This window comes from Peromyscus maniculatus, chromosome 23 (genome assembly GCF_049852395.1).
Source record: "Peromyscus maniculatus bairdii isolate BWxNUB_F1_BW_parent chromosome 23, HU_Pman_BW_mat_3.1, whole genome shotgun sequence".
NCBI classification, from domain to species: Eukaryota; Metazoa; Chordata; class Mammalia; order Rodentia; family Cricetidae; genus Peromyscus; species Peromyscus maniculatus.
Genome location: NC_134874.1, coordinates 11,365,409 through 11,378,735, shown reverse-complemented (window position 1 = coordinate 11,378,735; position 13,327 = coordinate 11,365,409). Strand labels below are relative to the sequence as shown.

The window sequence follows — 13,327 nt, the reverse complement described above, 5'->3', positions numbered from 1 at the left end:
TCACCAAAACTTCCCTAGTGCAACAGCCCACATTTACCCATTCCCCGAACCTGGCCTGCTTTTCCCACAGGGGGAAAAAAAATCCCAGTGCTGGGATTCCACTTGGGGTCTCTGATTATTTTCATTGCTGACCCTGGCTTGCAGAACCCCTGGCCCAAACCTTGAGCAAGGTCCTTGAGATGCAACCCCTCGGTTCCTGCCTGGGGATGTCTATCTCTAATCACACACACACACACACACACACACACACACACACACACACACACACACACGGCCACCTCCCAGGCTTATAGTGACGCTGGCTGACCCTGGCAGTGTGGCGACAGAGAGACGCACTGGGGCCCCCGGATTGACTGGCACAGCCCCTGGGCCAGCGCTGTCGTCTTCCCGGCTTAACCAAATTGCTTTGACAGCTGGGGACATTGTGGAGACTTCAGAAAGAGGGTGATCTAATGGCCCCTAATTCCATCAGGGTGACTCTAGATTCAAAGTTGGGGTAGAGTACTTCTTTCTTTTTCCTTGGGTTGTGGAGAAGGAACTAAAAACAAGCAAACAAAAAAACAAACAAACAAAAAAAAAAAACCCTGCTAAGTGGCCTGTATTTGTTGATAGGGTCAAGGACCTTTCCTGGATGTCTACTCCAAAGTGACCCCCAAAAGCACTGTCAGAAAAACAGAGGTGCAATTTAGAGCTGAAATAATATTGGGGGACAGACACGGTCACCAGCTGAAGGGTCCGTGGAAGCCACCACTCAAGGGTCCCAGCACTCATGAGGAGGCAGCCAGAGGAAGGAAACAGGCAGAGTTTCCCAGGACCTTCACTTAATGTACCTGGTTAGTAACCACAGGCGTACCCCAAACCTCCTAACCCTGCTCCAGGAGAGCCCCAGGCCATTTATGCACTGGAGTCACAATCCAGCCTCCTCCCCTCCCATATATAGTACCCCTCAGTGGACCATCCTGTAACTGAGCCTGTACCCTCCCCAGGACCCAGTTGGCCTCGGCCACTGTCACCTAGAAAGAGCAGATTCAGCATTTACACTTATCCCCAAATGCATCGTACCCAGGTCCTCATTTCTCTAAAGTGGAGACTATATGCTCCCCTTCCCCCCCCCCCCCGTGAATCCCCTGTCCCCAAACAAACTGTATGAATTTGGGCACACTCTGCCCATCCCGACTTCCCTTTGCAAAAGCAACCTTGAGTATCATCTTTCCAAAGGTCGAACCATCTAGCAAAAGACTCTAAATGCAGAATTTAAAGCAATCGAGAGATTTGGACTATTTCTCCCAAAAGCTGGTGTTTTGTTGTTCTTTGGGTAAAGAAGGGTGAGGCTGGGCTGGGAACCCACTGAAAGAAGTTAATCACCAGGGAGAGGAGATGTACGCACTCGCTACACACACACACACACACACACACACACACACACACACACACACACACTATACACACTCTATATATATGCACTATACACACTCACTATACCCCCATGTAGTTTGGGGGATTCACCAGGCCTCTCTCTGAGAACTAAAGAGACTCTGGGTTTAGGATTCTGGTCTATGTTTGTCTCCTCTAAGCATGGACAGAGGAAAGGAGACTGGAAAGCAGGAGAAAATAAAATCTATATGCCCCAAAGCACCAAGCTTAAAGGAGGCGCTAGTACCAGGGTTCACTTGCCACCTTTAAGAGAGGGGGCATTGCAGGAGACCCCGCACTCTCCTTCCCTTGGGAAAGTTCAATTATAAATCAGGGATTGGAAATAGGGTGGCCTGAAACCCGGTCTCCAGCCACCCAGGGAAGAGGAAAGACAGATCCCAGGATAGACCACAGGGAGGGCTAAGGAGAGAGTGTCCCCCTCAGTTGGAGAGTGCTGGAAACAGGGAGAAAAAAAAAACTGAGTGGAACTGAGACCGTGACAAAGAGGGGACCTGAGAACGAAGGCGGGAAGGGGGGACGAGAATTTTCAGAACAGAAAAATAGAGGAAGGGCTGGGTGGACAGCTTGGGGCTATGTAAATGGAATCCTGGAGAGAGAACTAAGGAATTCGGGAAGCAGAACCAAAGAGAGAGAGAGAGAGAGAGAGAGAGAGAGAGAGAGAGAGAGAGAGAAGGAGGAGGAGGAGGAGGAGGAGGAGGAGGAGGAGGAGGAGGAGAAGAAGAAGAAGAAGAAGAAGAAGAAGAAGAAGAAGAAGAAAAGGAAGGAAGGAAGGAAGGAAGGAAGGAAGGAAGGAAGGAAGGAAGGAAGGAAGGAAGGAAGAAAAGGAAAGGGAGACAGACGTTTGGAAGCCAAAAGATAGAGTCCCAGAGAGAAGTAAGGAAATGGAGGTGGGGGTTGCCCCACACATTGATGGGGGGCAGGGTACTTACATGCCCAAATGGGTCCAGGTGGTTATTAGTGAGCTTCAGTTTCTGGAAGGAGACAAGTTGCCGCATCCAGTGTGCTCCAGTCGCCGGGGAGTCCGGGTGCACATAAAGGCGGCCGGGCATGGCAGGTTCCGCTTTGCCTGTTACAGACCTGGGTGAAGGAGAGGATTGCTGACGGGCTTCTCTGTGGCCCAGAGGTAGCTGGCCCGAAGAGGGCTGCCATGAAGGGACTGTTCGGAGTAGAGGCCGGTCTCCTTCAGATGTTTACAGTCTTCACTGCTCCAGAGCACCCCACACTGTACCCAACCAAGCCCCTGGTCTGACTCTTTTTCTTCTTCTCCTACCTTCAATCTCTTCCCCAGCCCAGTGCTAGGAGTGTGTGGGGCCTCGAGGCCTCTGCCGCCCACAAGTTACTGGCGAAAGCTGAAAATCTGCACGTGCAAACTTCTTGAAAACTCTTTAAGTGCTTTCAAAGGAGCCAGCCTCTTCCCGCCTCCGAGCAGTGCAGGCGAGCCCAGGAATGGCCTCTCCTCTCTCTTTTCACCAGTAAAGCCATGGGCCAGTTTTGCAGTTTCATAAAAAAAAGTCATGTTCAAAGCAGGTAACTCATAAAAAATAACTGTAAATGGTTTTGTGCCCCCCGGAAATATATCCAGTACTTGGTAACAATACGCTTTTTACAAAAAAATAAAGTAAAATAAAAATGTGGAGCCCATGTGGGTGTAGAAGTACGACACAGGGTCCCCTCACTTGCTGGCAGCCTCAATTTTCATCGCTGTGAAATGGGAGCTAGTTGCTGCAGACCCCTTCTATGTAATAGAGTAGGCACACAAGTCTTGAGCCTTAGTAGGAGCTAAAATAATAGTAATAATAATAATAATAGCAATAGTGATAGTAATAATGCGTTTACTGGTTCAGTTGCCGGGGAGTGGAATAGACCGTTGCTCTTCCCTCCCAGCTCTCCTGCCCTCTGGAACCTACCATTTATTATCTGCAAATTTATATCTGTGGTCGTCCGCGGGAACAATATCCATGAGAAGAATGTACTTCGTTTTGGGATTAAGGCCAGTCACCTTCACTTTGTAACTAGGAAACATCCGCCTGGGAGAGAGAGGGAGAGAGAGATGGACAGACGGAGGAACACACACAGAGAAAGAAGGGGGGCGGTTAATGCCAATACTCAGAAGAGCCATTCCTGATCTTTTAGCAATTCCTGGAGACATGAAGAGTACTGGCCCCACTCCATCCCCGGTGAGATCCACCCCGGGTTTCTCCTGAAGTTACTGGGAGGAGAATAGAACCAGAGGGAAAAGGAGGCAGCTGCAGCCATCGCTGGCACCTGGGGAGAAAATAGGACCCGGAGACCGCTGCTTATAGGCGGCTATCTTTAGAGACTGGCTTTCTGGGGAACCTGGTCACAGGGTGAGGAGGACGCTCATTCAGTACAAAGCTAGAGACCTTCTAGCTCTGGTCCTGTGGCCCGCCAACCAAGGTAGCACCCTGGGGACACATCGCCTTCGAGACTAACTTCAGTCCTCCGGCCTTGGAAGTGCAGGTTAACTCTGACTGCCAAAGCGGTTCCCAAGTTCGCTGGATTAGTGACCCGCCCCGCATGCATCGGCCGGCGTGCGGTTACTCATAAATGATCTGCAATTTCTCCACGGAGCTTGGCAGGTTTCCCTGGGGAGCTTAAACTCCCAGGCACGCAGGAAAGAAATTCCAAACCCTTCCAGATTGGGTTTTAGAGAGAGCCGAAGGCTGTACTAGAAAACTGATGGCACACAACTGGCGCAGAACTCGGATTGCTGGGGCTCCCCCATCCACGGCCCCACTAGCAATTTTTCCTTAAGGTTTGGTGAGGACAGCGCCTCAGAAAGCAGGGGATCCGACTGGATTTGCGCATCAGGCCAAATCGTTGGACCTAGGCTGTTGCAGTGTAAGAAGGAGCGGAGAGGAGGCCTCTCGGTCGGTCTCGGTCGCAGGCCCAGAGCCCGGACCTCCCCGTGTTTATCTGGCCTTAGCAAGGGCGCCTGCCCCGCAGGCAGAGACACAAGAGACTGACTTTGCCAGCCTTTTATAGTTAAATCCTCTCGGCTCCAGCGAGGGGGAAAAAGGCAGCCGGCTGGGACTTTCCTTCCTGGGCAGGATGGGAAAGGGGACCTCAGATGTCTGATATAAACAGACCCACCGCCTTCTAGTTCACCAGGGCCTTGGGCTGAGCGGGGGAGTCGACATTGTTTAATTTCAAGAAATAATAAACGTCACGGTTGTCAGTTTATTGAGGGCGGCTTGGGCTGCAGAACCCGCGGAATCTGGAAAAATCAACTCCACCCTTTGCCTTTACACACCCGGCAGCTTGGGCCTACTGGCCTGGCCTCTGTCTCTTCACACGCTGGCTCTAGCCAGACTCCGGACCCCTTAGATGCTCGGGGGAACTATGTAGCAAGCCGGCAGGGGAGCAAAAGAGGAGGTTCCCCAGGCTGGGACACAAACGCGTTCGGGGAACACTCGGAGACCCAGCACTTGCATTTCTCTGCCCCCCACCCCCTTCCCCCCGGGCCAAGCCTTTCTAGCTGAAACTCCTGCCGGCCTTGTAGAGCAATTCTGGGCCCTGCGCAATGGCTGATCGGCTGTGTTTATCCGTGTCTGTGTACAGAGCTCCGAGGAGCCCTCCGCTTGGTTTCAAAGGCTTCGCCCCGCGCTCTATAAACAATGGAAGAGGTAGCGGATACATTCAACAGTTTCAGGGTTTGACTATCGGCGGCGGGTGGGACCCTGGAATTATTCCAAGGTCAGAGAAGGTGGGAATAGGGGTTGGGGCAAGGGATCAAGTCCAAATCTAACCACTCAAAATCGTTCTCTCCAAGCTCTCCATTCTCTACGCCTTTCTTCTCTCTCTCTCTCTCTCTCTCTCTCTCTCTCTCTCTCTCTCTCTCTCTCTCTCCTTGATAACCTACCTGGTTCAGATAGCTCACTCGGTCCCTTGTGCATTTTAATCTTCCTGTAAGACAGGGAAGGAATATCCCACCCAGAGGTAAACCTTTGGAGTAGGTCCCCATCCTGCCGAGGACTCCTTAACCAGAATGGACTCTGATCGAATATTGTCTCCGTTCTATTTTTTTTTTCCCTCCTTGCCTAGTCTCCCTCTTTCCTCGCCTTCAATGGCTGCCCTTCTGTGCCAGGAGCCAGCTCACCTTCCCGCCTTTGTGATGATCATCTCTGTGCCCACTTCATGGAACTTCAGCCACAATTCTCTTTCATGAAGAAACACCTTGATTCCTTCCATGCCCTGAGAGACAGAGAGAAAATTTTCGGTGAGAAACCTTGGAGGGCAATCTTTTCCCAAACTCCCCCTGTATGCAGAGGCCGCTTCTCAGTCTGTGAGTTCAAAGAAAGGGGGTTCTGACTTCTGCGGAGAGATAGGGACTCTAAGGCAAACCAAGGGATCTGCCTAGGATTCCTTAGGCAGGCTTGAGCCTGCCTCTAGCAACCTCTCAGCTCAAGGTACCTGTTGTCTCCTCCACCAGCTTGAGGCCTGGGAATCATCTCCCACCACTGTGCTCCTCCGTAGAGGACCAGGCCAGCTAATTTTGATGCGTTTTTATCTGAGATATGGGGTTTTTTTTTGGGGGGGGGGGTTGTCAATCTTGAAAACCCCACTAGGATATTCTTGTATAGTCACCCAGATGCAAAACACACAACTATGCAAATACATTACTGACAATCATCACTGGGTGTGACTATAAACATACAAGAATTTTTCGATCTTATTCACTATTATCACTCTGCAGCCTGGGAAGGCCTGGAATTCACGATGCAGCACATATACTGGTATCAAACTCTTGGCAATCCTCCTGCCTCACCTTCCAAGTGCTGAGATTCCAGCACATGTGAGCCACTCTGTGGAAATTTTCAATTTTAAAATGCCCCCGCACCCCCGCGCCCGCCAAGGACCCAAAAACAAAAAATAATTCTCAGTGTCTATATTACCAATTATTTCAGGCCCTCCCCATAATGCTGCCCAACCTTTGACTTGGGGCAGCCCGGAGCCTTTTAACATTTTCCCTTTCAACTGGAAGTTATTTTTAAAAACCGATACCAAAGCAGTCGGACACAAATCTTCATTTTGAAACAAGTATTAATTGACTAAAAAGTAGATTTGTTTTTCCTTTTTAAAAAAAAATCTGTAAATCCCCCCCAACCATTCATAAGCCTCTCTGCTTTTATTTAACACACACACACACACACACCACACACACACACACACACACACACACACACCTCTTGGAAACGTGAAGCTAAGGAGAGAACCTGGGACTAGAACTCCCCAGGAAGGATTTCTGCATCAAACCTATCTCCCTGGTTAAGTCTCCCTGCTCAGAGTCTGGTGACACCTAGTTTTTAAATCCATCTGGAGCACCCACAGCGCTGGGCGTTTCAGGGTGCAGAGCACAGGGTGAGACGCCCTCCCTCCGCTCGGAACCAGCTTCCAGCCAGGCGGGCGGAGCTCGGGGCTCGGGGTGCCCGTGGTGCTCTCCTCGGCGGGTCAGGGCGCTCCTCCAGGCCCCGGAGCAAGATAAATGGTGTTGCGTGAGGGAGCAAGGCGAGCCGCGCAGAGCAGGCAGGCAGAGGCGAAGGCTAAGAAAGATCTAAGGGGGGTCAAGCCATCGCTCATGCCGGCCTGAAGCGGCCGCTGACCCGACCCTTAATAAGGCATACCCGGGGCAGCTGGGAGAGAATTATCTGGGCCATTGTTAGCTGACCCCAAATAGTCGGATAATTGAGAGCTCTCCAATAATGTAAATAGGTTTCTAAAATACGCAGGCCATAAAGATAAACGCCTCGATAAAGTGGATTGGAACAGAGGGGAACTGGGGGAGATCGGATGAGACTACCCAGGAAAGAGGGGGGAGTAACCGCTAGCTGGGAGCCAGGCTCAGGCCTTGGTCTGAGCTCGGGGCCGGCTTCTCTTACCTGCTGGGTGAAAGCGGCCTGCGGGGATGATGGAGATTTGCTGGGAGCCCCCAGAGCGCTCTCCGGTTTTGAATCGCAGGACCTGTCTTTGGAGTCAGGCTCCAGAGGGGTGTGCGCAAGGCCAAAGCCCTCATCTGCATCCGCCATGGTGTGCCCGGGGTCCTGTGCCCGTGCGAGGTTCTATTCTGAGGACAAGAGACAGAGTTGGAGACAGAGCTGGAGAGTGTCTAGAGACATCGCGGACAGCAGTTTGACCCTCCACTCCGGGCTGAAGGAGGCTGTGGAAAGTCTTTTTATTATTTCACTTTCCGACCACGCACCGCCGCTTGCGAAATACCCGCTTCAGACAGGGAGGAGGCGGCAAGGCCCCCCGCATCTCCCCTGCTCAGGCTCTGGGCGATAAGAGAGCTGTCCGTCAAATTTGTCTGAACTCCTGGAAGAGCCAATAAAGATAAGGCGTCGGTATTTTTGGAAGCCATCGGGTAGGAACCCAAAACAAAACAGAAAACAAAAACCCAGCGCCCCTTTGAGAAATGGTCTTTGTCAAATTTGGGAAGTCTTGCCAGCATTTTTTTTTTAAATGAAACCTCCTAAGAGACATTATTTTCCCACAATAGGCAAAAGGCCCAAAATGACCCGCGTCTTGCAAAAATAAAAAACACAGGGTAGATACACTCGGAGGAAAGAGAATAGTGAACCTCTCGCTTTTCTCATACAGGCCTTAAGATGAAACAACCTTTAAAACTAAGTCTTCCCCTCTCCCAACTTTAAGCACAAGACCAGTTTTAAAAATTTGAAAGTAGCCACACTGAAGACAGGAGGTAGATCGGAGAGGGGGTGCGTCTCTGCTGCAGACTCTCCGAGGTAAGCCGGTGGGCTGTATCCTCCCGGCTCTTTGAGATCGCTAGCTAGCTAGCTAGCTGGGGCAGGCAGGCGTTTCCCGGAGTAGCCAGGCTAAAGGGAACTTCTTTGAGCTTCAATCAGGACTGGCTCACTCAAACTGCAGGCCTGGCTCCCGGTTGGATAGTCTAAAATCGGTCCCAGATAAATCCTGGGCTGCAAGCATTGAATGGGCTGCCAGAGACCGAGGCGGTTATTAGGGCAGCCCAGGAGTTCAATGGAGGAAGAAGCGGTCCAAGTTCTTCGATCAGCCTCCTTCCTCAAGGAAGGAATTCTACCACCGCCTCCACCTCAAAACACCAGAAGACTTCATAAAAGGGATGCCCCCGACCACACACACACACACACACACACACACACACACACACACACACACACACACAATTTTAGTAGCTTCTTAGGCAAAAAGACTGGATCCCAACCTGGGTTGTAGCGGCCTGAGACATAAATGAGGCCACAGACAGCTTCCGAGGCCCAATTCTCTGACATCTTTCTTCCTCTGGCCTCAGGAGTTGGGGGAGACTGCCATGGGAGCCCCATAGTCTTCTCATAACAAAGGAAAACAGGGCTGGCGCCCTGCACGCTCTCCCATTCACGGCCGGCCATCGAGAGAAACCCACCCTAACCATTGCCAGGATCCCGGGAAGCTGGGAGGCAGGCGGAGGCGAGCAAGATGTGGTTTGACAGAACCAGGCCGTGTGCCTTGCAAGCTCAGAGGCTCCCCACAGCCTCGGCAGCCTCCCGGCTCCCTCTCGCCTTGAAAGGTCCAGGCCCGGATAAAAATCTCCGCAAGCCAGACTCTGCAGAATGTGAGAGAGGGCTGGAGTCCGCCATTCGCCATTCTCCGCTTCCCCAGCCGACTGCTGCAGCCTGCTCCCGCCCCAGCCATCTGTTTGTACCGTTACCTCGCTGCTCTGCGCGCGCGGGATGCATTCACCACCACCCCTCTTCCTCTTAGCAGGAAAGCCGGAGGCCAGGTGGGGGTGCAGGCATGGTGACTCTGGAGTTTGTGCTAAGGACTGCTTGCTTGCCCACGCTGGCTGCTACTGTTGCTACGAAGAAGTACCCACTGCTGGAGCCTCCCAGCGACTGCCCACCTCTAGCGCACACCTCCTCCACAGCTCGCTGGCTGTTCGCTAGCCCTAAAGACTTTTTAAGTTGTCAGGCTCCAGAAGGGCTCAGGACACGGAAACTAAGCAGCGGTCCCGGAGTACCCCCCAAATCCATACCATACAATCGCAGTGCCCTGCTCTGCGCTTGCACCCCCAGAGAGGAAAAGTTGGGGAGTTGGGGGGACCTGAGAGAGTCTTGGGAATCAGCCAGCTGCTCTCAGAGAGACGCTTTCGGGGGTTAAAGTTCCAGAATTTGAGGTATGAGTCTCTCTCTCTCTCTCTCTCTCCCCCCCTTTCTCTCTCTCCCCCTCTCTCTCCTAGACAATCTAACTCAGCTGGGATGCCAGGATGCTTACAAAGTATAGAAATTGCTTCTCTCTCTCTCTCTCTCTCTCTCTCTCTCTCTCTCTCTCTCTCCTTTCCTCCTCCCCTCCCTCCCTTCCTACCTCCTTCCCACCTACCTCTCTCCACTCTACCACCTTTTCCACTTTTTCACTGGATACCCACCCCCCCAAACACTTGAATCACTACAGAACTGTCAGCTCTAGACTCGGTGATTCCCCACCCCCACTCCCTTCCCATGCTCCTTCCACCATCTCCATTGGCTGTGCTGGGCCAGTAGCTACAAGGAGGAAAGACAGAAAGAGAGAAAGGAAGGAAGGAAGGGAGGGAGGGAGGAAGGAAGAAAGGAAGAGAAAAGGAAGGAAGGAAGGAAGAGAAAAGGAAGGAAGGAAGGAAGGAAGGAAGGAAGGAAGGAAGGAAGGAAGGAAGGAAGGAAGGAAGGAAGGCAAGCTACAGGAGTCTGGCCAGAGCTAACCAGCTTCTCTCGGGGAAGCCTAGTAACTTCAATGACCTGGCCATGCAGAGAACCAAGACTGGATGCATTAGGCGTGTGCACACACCCAAGGGCCTCTGCAGCCTCGCCCGATTTCTGTCTCCAGGGCTGACCTCAGACAGAGAGCGGTGTGACCCTGCCTGGCCCCATGCAGAGCCAGGACTAGCGGCCTTGACAGCTCTCCTCCACCCCAGACTCATCATCATCATCCCCGCCACACACCCCAAACTCTCTAGGACTTGGGAGAGAAGGTGCCTTGAGACTGGGGGGAACAAGATGATCAAAGATGCCAAGAAATCATTGTGTGTGTCACCCCCCACCCCCCCACACACACTGGGGTGTACACAGGGCAGTGCCCAGTTTTATTAAAATAATCAGTCACTGAGGGCTGGCTGGGGGTTTCAGCTCTGAGTGCTCCTTGGCCTGCCCTTCGCCTCTCTGAAGGCTGCCGTTCAGAGGGTGAATGAAAGCAGTCCACAGCAGAGACCATTGGCAGCACGAATTGGTGGAAGCAGAATTAGGCTGGGACAGCATAGAGAATGGTGTTCAAAACAAATGCCAATGAGTCCATTCTGATTCCCTGCTCCAGGCTCCTACCCTCTCCCGTACGCTTCTTTTCTGGGACTCTAATTAGAGACTACATCCTTAGAGCCAAGGACTGGAGAGAGAGAGAGAGAGAGAGAGAGAGAGAGAGAGAGAGAGAGAGAGAGAGAGAGAGAGAGAAATGCCCTGGACTGGACTCCAGCAAAGGCATAACCTCTGTGGCTGCAAAATTGCAGGCCGCCCCTGCAAAATTTCTCCAGTGGACTTTTCAGTTTTAAATGTGTGGCGACTAGGGAGAAACCCCACCCTCTGCCTTCCAGATCTGTTTTCAAGCACACCGTGGCCAAGGCCAGCTATTTATTTGTGCAAACACCTTCGCTCTCCAAAAAAAGTCTGCAAGGAGGCCTTTGGGTTAGAACGGAGGCAACCTCAACCTCGGGCGGGCGGGGGACAGAAAGCCAACCTGACTTCGGGATGGGAGTCTGCGTCTCCGGTTAGGAAAGGGGAAATCCAGACAGACCTCTCCAATCCCTTTACATTCACAGAGATTTGAGGATAAAATTAATCCCCATAAATAATCAGCGGGCCCTTCCCGAGAGGGAAAATCTGGGCTTCCCCAAGCAACAACCCAGCCAGATACACTTCCTTCGCTGAGCTTAGATGGTGCACGGCGCGCCAGCCACCACACAGTGTTGTTCTGAGCATTTTTCTTAAAACCTGGCGGGAGAGATCCATTCTTGCAAGTGATCGAAGATAAAATGCAAGGGTGTAGATGGCTTTCGATAGCAGTTAAATGGGGGTCCGGCCAAGGCTATGTAGGGTGGGAAGCTAGGGGTCCCAGGGAAAATAAAGGCTGGCCTGTAAATATCCACACCCGCCCCCACAATTCTCCCCAGCAAAACTCACCTCCCTTAATCTCACTTCTTCTTTCAGCCCAGAAGCCAAGAAATGCTCACTGAGGTAAAGCAAGTTCACAGGGAGTTTTGAAAGGACATTCCCCCCCCCCAAAAAAAAGACCCCCTTTTAAAGCGAAGACTTCTTCCAGGGTCCCGTCAAGAGAAGCAAGTACCTCCCAGCTTGTCGTTGGTTTGTGGTCTCCGACAAATTAAATATTACTGTTTATTGCCAGGCATACCCCAATAAAATAAAGAGGCAACTGGGGCGATAGCGACTATCTCACCAGCCGCTGCTCCTATAGGGCTTGGAGACGTCACAAGTCACGCAACCAGCCCGCGCCTTGTCACGCTTGACTGGGGGGCAGTGGCGGGAGGCTGAGTTCTCTCCATCTTCGTCTATCGAGATCTGGCTGTAAGACACAAGTCCAGGATGCCTGAACCCTGGGGGAAATAAAGAAATAAATAAACAGACCCAGAGCCCTCTGGGGAAGTGGGGGGGGGGGTTGTGATCAACGGGAGACACAAATAGAATCAAGGTCGATTCTCTTAGAGAGGGTAAGAGAAGTGAGGTCGGAGCCCACTTCAGCCCCCATTTGTAGGGAAAACCAGAGTTTCCCAAGGTTCATAGCAAAAGGCAAAGATTTCCTACTTACACAGTTTTATTTTTCGGATGTGGAGGCCGTTTTAGCTGGTTACATTTGGGGTGCCATAGCTCATGCCCAGGTCCGTTCCTGCACTGAAATAATGACTAGGGACTATCTTAACGGATATCAGGATATCAGGTATCTGCTAAAGTTCCTTGTGGAGAGAAAGGCCATTCGGTATGCCGCTCCTTCAGTGAGGTCCTGGGATGCAATCGGTCCCAGAGTGGCCAGACGGGGGCGGGGTGGGAGTGTGTGGTGGGGCGGGGTGGGAGCAGGGGTGGAGAGGGGTGCACTGTGAGGAGGAAAAAAAAAAATCAGCGCCGGGCCCTGCAGAGGGGTGAAGCGCTCTACTTTGTTTCATGGAAATCGGCAATTATTTCTAGTTGGATCAATGAGTATAATTTCTAAGTGGTTGGGTGCGTCTGCGTAAGCGTCTGCGTGCATTTGGAAACCCACTCTGTTTTGAGTTGCGAAACGAACCGCGTAGACTTTCCCCCAACCCGGCGGCGCCCAGCAATAAGTTAGGCCAGCCTTACGAGAAGCCAGCGAGCCCAAGGCCTTCCCGAGGGTAAGTTCCCCACCCCACCCCGCCGCCAGCTAGCGGCCCCCAGGGGAGCCAGACTTTTAATCTGTACTGCCCCGCTCCCCCCACCCCAACCCTGACGCTTCGCGGGTCTATCCTGGGATTTTGTGCTCCCCGAAACCTTAGGATTCCCAGAAGCATGACCCGGTTTCAGTCGCGGTCCACTGGGGACTGAAACGGCAGTGACACGGGCGGCCCGGCAGCTGCAGAGCCAAGGTCAGGCCCTAGGGGACAGCGGCTGTAAGACGCAGGACACCAGCTCATCCCTGCCCTCCTTCCCAGGAGTCTAGGCCGCCCGGCCTGCGGCTCCAGCTTCGCTTTCATTTCCCAAGCGAATGATTCTGACCCCCAAATCCGAGTTTTTCTCCCAGACGCCAAGAATGCAATCCGGAATCCTTGTCCCTCCCGCCCCCCCCCCGCCCCCACCTCCGAGTATGGTGACCTGTAAGACCCAGGCGGGTGAGAACCCCGACCGAGGGC

The 13,327-nt window shown here is 52.4% G+C and overlaps 1 protein-coding gene across 4 annotated transcripts in view; it reads right to left on the bottom strand.

The window, feature by feature from the left end:
* Window positions 1–12,575, bottom strand: part of Tbx5 (T-box transcription factor 5) — a 52,454-nt gene extending 39,879 nt beyond the window's left edge. Inside the window, exons 1-6 of one of the 4 annotated variants that reach the window (XM_042268062.2) lie at window positions 12,274–12,575; window positions 11,631–12,061; window positions 7,335–7,519; window positions 5,555–5,649; window positions 3,342–3,461; window positions 2,364–2,511 (exon numbers count right to left, since the gene is read on the bottom strand). In XM_042268062.2, the coding sequence (XP_042123996.1) occupies window positions 2,364–2,511; window positions 3,342–3,461; window positions 5,555–5,649; window positions 7,335–7,481 (510 nt within the window). In that variant the 5' untranslated portion in view covers window positions 7,482–7,519; window positions 11,631–12,061; window positions 12,274–12,575. Of the gene's footprint in view, window positions 1–2,363; window positions 2,512–3,341; window positions 3,462–5,554; window positions 5,650–7,334; window positions 7,520–9,139; window positions 9,646–11,630; window positions 12,062–12,273 lie in introns of those variants that run through there. The other 3 variants (XM_042268063.2, XM_042268064.2, XM_006970796.3) reach the window with 3 other exon arrangements.
* Window positions 12,576–13,327: the final 752 nt, after the last annotated feature.